Source organism: Plecotus auritus, assembly GCF_963455305.1.
Source record: "Plecotus auritus genome assembly, chromosome: 1".
In the NCBI taxonomy this organism is placed as follows: Eukaryota; Metazoa; Chordata; class Mammalia; order Chiroptera; family Vespertilionidae; genus Plecotus; species Plecotus auritus.
This window is the reverse complement of record NC_137770.1, coordinates 82,224,622-82,229,077: the sequence shown is the minus strand read 5'-3', so window position 1 is coordinate 82,229,077 and position 4,456 is coordinate 82,224,622. Positions and strand designations below refer to the sequence as shown.

The window sequence follows — 4,456 nt, the reverse complement described above, 5'->3', positions numbered from 1 at the left end:
CACACACACTGAGTGGCCAGATTATTATGTGTTCAGAGATCATAATAATCTGGCCACTCAGTGTATATTTGATAAGTAACTGATTACTTAGAATTTTTTAAGATTCCCCAGAGACAAAATTGTGTATATATTTTTAATATTTTCCATTGGTGCTCAAGTAATGCTTCCTAACTAACCAATAAGTAGAGGAGACTTTCTTTTAAAAATTTTTTTAAAAATATATTTTTATTGATTTCAGAGAGGGAGAGGGAGAGAGAAAGATCAATGATGAGAGAGAATCATGGATCAGCTGCCTCCTGCACGCCCCACACTGGGGATAGAACCCGCAACCCAGGCATGTGCCCTGGCCGGGAATTGAACCGTGACCTCCTGGTTCACAGGTGGATGCTCAACCATGGAGCCACACCAGCCAGGCTCTTTTTTAAATTTTTATTTTATTTCTTTTTGTTGTTAATCCTCACCCGAGGATATTTTTTCCATTGATTTTAAAGAGAGTGGAAGTGAAGGAAGGAGGGAGAGAGAGAGAAAGAGAGACATATTGATTGGTCGCCTCCTGCATGCTCTGGGGATGGAACCTGCAACCCAGGTATGTGCACTTGACCAGGAATCAAACCTATGACCCTTCAATGTGCAGGCCAATGCTGTAACCACTGAGAAACACCAGCCTGGGTGAGGAGACATTCTTTATGACTGAGTTCCATCTACAAAACCAGACTTCCTCAGTAAGACCAATCTTCGGAAGGACAGCCTCGGGGCAGAACTAAACCTAGTGAGACCCCTTGGGTGTTCTGCCTCATTTCTGGTGCTCTCCACTCTCCACACCCAGAGCACCTACGAAATATGGAAGGAGCAAACCTGAGCCAAGAGATGGAATTTGAGCTCTTGGGTCTCACCAGTGACCCCCAGCTTCAGACCCTGCTCTTCGTGGTGTTCCTGGGCATGTACATCATCACTCTGCTGGGGAATCTGATCATGTTCCTTCTGATCCATGTGAGTGCCACCCTGAACACACCCATGTACTCTCTCCTGAAAAGTCTGTCCTTCTTGGATATCTGGTATTCCTCCACGGTTGTCCCACAGACGCTGGTGAACTTCTTGGCCAAAAGGAAGGTGATCTCCTATCTTGGCTGCATGGCTCAGCTGTTCTTCTACGTGGGTTTTGCCACCAGTGAGTGCTATCTCATTGCTGCCATGGCCTACGACCGCTACGCTGCTATTTGCAACCCCCTGCTCTACCCTGTCACCATGTCTCCTGGGGTCTGTGTCTCTCTGATTGTGGGCTCCTATGGTGCAGGATTCATCAATTCTCTTATCCACACAAGCTGTATCTTCAGTTTGAAATTCTGTGGTGCTCACGTGGTCACACATTTCTTCTGTGATGGACCGCCCATCCTGTCTCTATCTTGTGTGAGCACCTCACTGTGTGAGATCCTGATCTTTATTTTTGCTGGTTTCAACCTTTTGAGCTGCACCCTTACCATTTTGGTTTCCTACCTTTTAATTCTCTTCACCATCCTAAGAATGAATTCAGCCCAGGGCAGGTTCAAGGCCTTTTCCACCTGTGCTTCTCACCTCACCGCTGTGTGTCTCTTCTATGGCACAACACTTTTTATGTACCTGCGCCCCAGGTCCAGCTACTCCCTGGCCCAAGACCGCAGAGTTGCAGTGATCTACACGGTGGTGATCCCAATGCTGAACCCCCTTATTTACTCTTTGAGAAACAAAGATGTGAAGGAAGCTTTAAGAAAGGTTTGGAGCAGGAAAATAATGGAATGATCTCAACTCGTTAACACATATCTTTAGGAAGCTGAGGAAACGTTATCTTATGTGGTGCTAATGTGAGCACATTCCCATGCTTGCCCAGGGAGCAGTGGGCATGCTCTCTGGTCTAGATGCAGGTGTTCCTGCATCAGCCTGCCAGCCTGCTGTAGAAAGAGTTGATGGTGTCATAGAGACTAGAAAGAAGTGACTTTTTTCAGATGATTCATTCATATATCCATGTTTATGAACATTTCACTCTATTGTTAGAAACTGACATTTCTGTTCTTCGTGGTAAATTTCCCCCTTAATTAATTCGAAGACCTTGGCTGATTCTTTAGAATCTCCTCTTTGTAAAATACGACTCCTTGGATTAAACATTTTTTGGATTGTCTAATTATTTGAATCATACTGTAACAACAACTTCAAAAGTTCACATGATGTTTCATTGTCTTGTTGAGTTTTCCCCTAGCCAAATAGCTACTTGGTCACTTTCAAACTGAATAAGCTTGGGCAAATTAAGAACCACAGATGTCTCATCTTTTGTTTTCAATTAAGTTTTTGTTGTTGTTTACTTTTTAAAAAATATATATGTTTATTGATTTCAGAGAGGAAGGAAGAGGGAGAGAGAGGTAGAAACATCAATGATGAGAGAGAATCATTGATTGGCTGCCTCCTACATGCCCCACACCAGAGATCGAGCCCCCAACCTGGGCATGTGCCCTGACCAGAATCGAACTGTGAACTCCTGGTTCATAGGTCAATGCTCAATCACTGAGCCATGCCAGTCAGGCTCATCTTTTTTTTTTTTTTAATGGACACAACTTTTATTTATTTTTTTAAATTATATTTTATTGATCTTTACAGAGAGGAAGGGAGAGTGAGAGAGAGTTAGAAACATCGATCAGCGGCCTCCTGCACACCCCCTACTGGGGATATGCCTGCAAGCAAGGTACATGCCCTTGACCGGAATCGAACCTGGGACCCTTGAGTCCGCAGGCCGATGCTCTATCCACTGAGCCAAACCAGTTGGGGCTGGACACAACTTTTGGAACTCTATCTTCTGTCAACCTTATTTCTATTCTGTTTAAGAGTTTATGGAAGAACAGCTTAAGACCACTCAGTGGTTGTTCCTACCCATTCAGTGGGCTGAGCAGTGGGGGCTGCAGACCAGCCTTCAGTGGCAGCTGAGCGCTGCAGGTTTCAATAGGAAACGGCTGAATAGGCACAGAGGGCACCTGTGCCTTCAGACCATTCTGTGACCTCAGGTTACACAGCAGTGAACTTGGGTACCGAAGTTCATTCACCCTAAAATTCCTCCTTGGTCACAGCATTTCCAGCAGTGGCCTGCTCTTCATTTTCTATCTCTGTAGAAGTAGAGATCAGGCATGACCTCCCTGTGGGTGGTCAGGGGAGACAGTGCTGCTCATGCACAGAACTTCCCAGGCCAGGATCCACCACAGCAGACCCACTGAGTGAGCCCCCTGTTGTTGCAAGGGATAGCAGTGCCCACATAGCTCAGAGAAGAGTCTGTGATACACAGAGCAGGGGGAGGCAGGTTAACATAAGATGCCTCTGTGAGATCTGGTGGTCAGCCCTGGGATCAGTAACCACCAGAAGTCCCAGCTCCTGGAAGGCTGCCTGGATCTGGGTGGTGGAGGTTCCAGGAGTGAAGCGGCTATAGCAGTGGCTCCAATGGCAGCAGTAAACTTCAGTGCAGCTCACTGGTCGGTGTTCCTGGACAATGACACTGACCTCAGCAGGGTTTTCAATGACAACAATGACACAAGCTGCCAGCAGAAGCTCTCCCAGGTTCTCTTCGGATTGATGATGTAGACTCCATCACTCTTCCTTTTGCAGATGTTCTGTCCCATTTGAAATCAAAGTTAGTGCCACCTAAGTGGGTTCCTGCTTGCAAGGAATTGTAAGGACATCCTCCTCCTTCATTTATAGGACATCAAGGGCTTCGGACATTGTGAAAGTTTCCCTTTATGTGGAAACCGAGAACAACACTGTGTGGGCACCTCTCTGGGTAGCACGGAAAAGATGATGTCTCGTATTTTAATTGGTGTGGTTTAAAAAAAATTGTTTAAATATGGGGGCAGGCTAGAAGGGTCAATGTGGGAAAAAAGAGAATCTGTGTAATACTTTCAACAATAAAGATTTAAAAAAATTTAAATAGACTTTTAGAGAGAGAGAGAGAGAAACATCAATTTGTTGTTTCACGTATTTGTGCATTCATTGGTTGATTCTTGTATGTGCCCTGACTGGGGATCAAACCCACAATCTTGGCATATCGGGACAACGCTTTAACCAACTGAGCTACCCTGCCAGGGTTAATAGGTGTGAGTTTTAAATTAAGTACTCAGATATTGCAGGTAAATAATTCAGCATATAATAGTCATTGATATGTTCCCTCACCTTTTCTTTTATAGCAGCACCCCTAAGCTTTCACAGAGTGAGAATGAGGAGAACATATTTTGCCTTTCTCAAAGGCTGTTGTCCCTGCTAGTATTCTGTTCCTGGTAATTTGTAAGTTGTGATTGAATTAAACTAAACATTTTTAAATCAGGTAGATGGAACTCAATCAAGCATGATATTCCTGGGCTCTTTGTCCTCCTTGATAAACTTTTTTTTTTACAGAGAGGAAGGGAGAGGGATAGAGAGTTAGAAACATTGATGAGAGAGAAACATTGAT

General features: G+C 44.6%; 1 protein-coding gene and 1 pseudogene across 2 annotated transcripts; one reads left to right on the top strand and one right to left on the bottom strand.

Moving 5' to 3' along the window:
* Window positions 1–686: 686 nt before the first annotated feature.
* Window positions 687–1,776, top strand: OR5AU1 (olfactory receptor family 5 subfamily AU member 1; the record flags this gene model as incomplete). Its single annotated transcript, XM_080674082.1, has 1 exon — window positions 687–1,776. The coding sequence occupies exon 1, from the start codon at window positions 841–843 to the stop codon at window positions 1,774–1,776; it is 936 nt and encodes a 311-aa protein (XP_080530208.1). The 5' UTR covers window positions 687–840.
* A 1,092-nt stretch (window positions 1,777–2,868) lies between these two features.
* LOC308258167 (small ribosomal subunit protein uS2-like) lies at window positions 2,869–3,732 on the bottom strand (annotated as a pseudogene). The gene has a single exon. The product of its transcript is annotated as a small ribosomal subunit protein uS2-like (transcript).
* Between the last annotated feature and the right edge of the window lie 724 nt (window positions 3,733–4,456).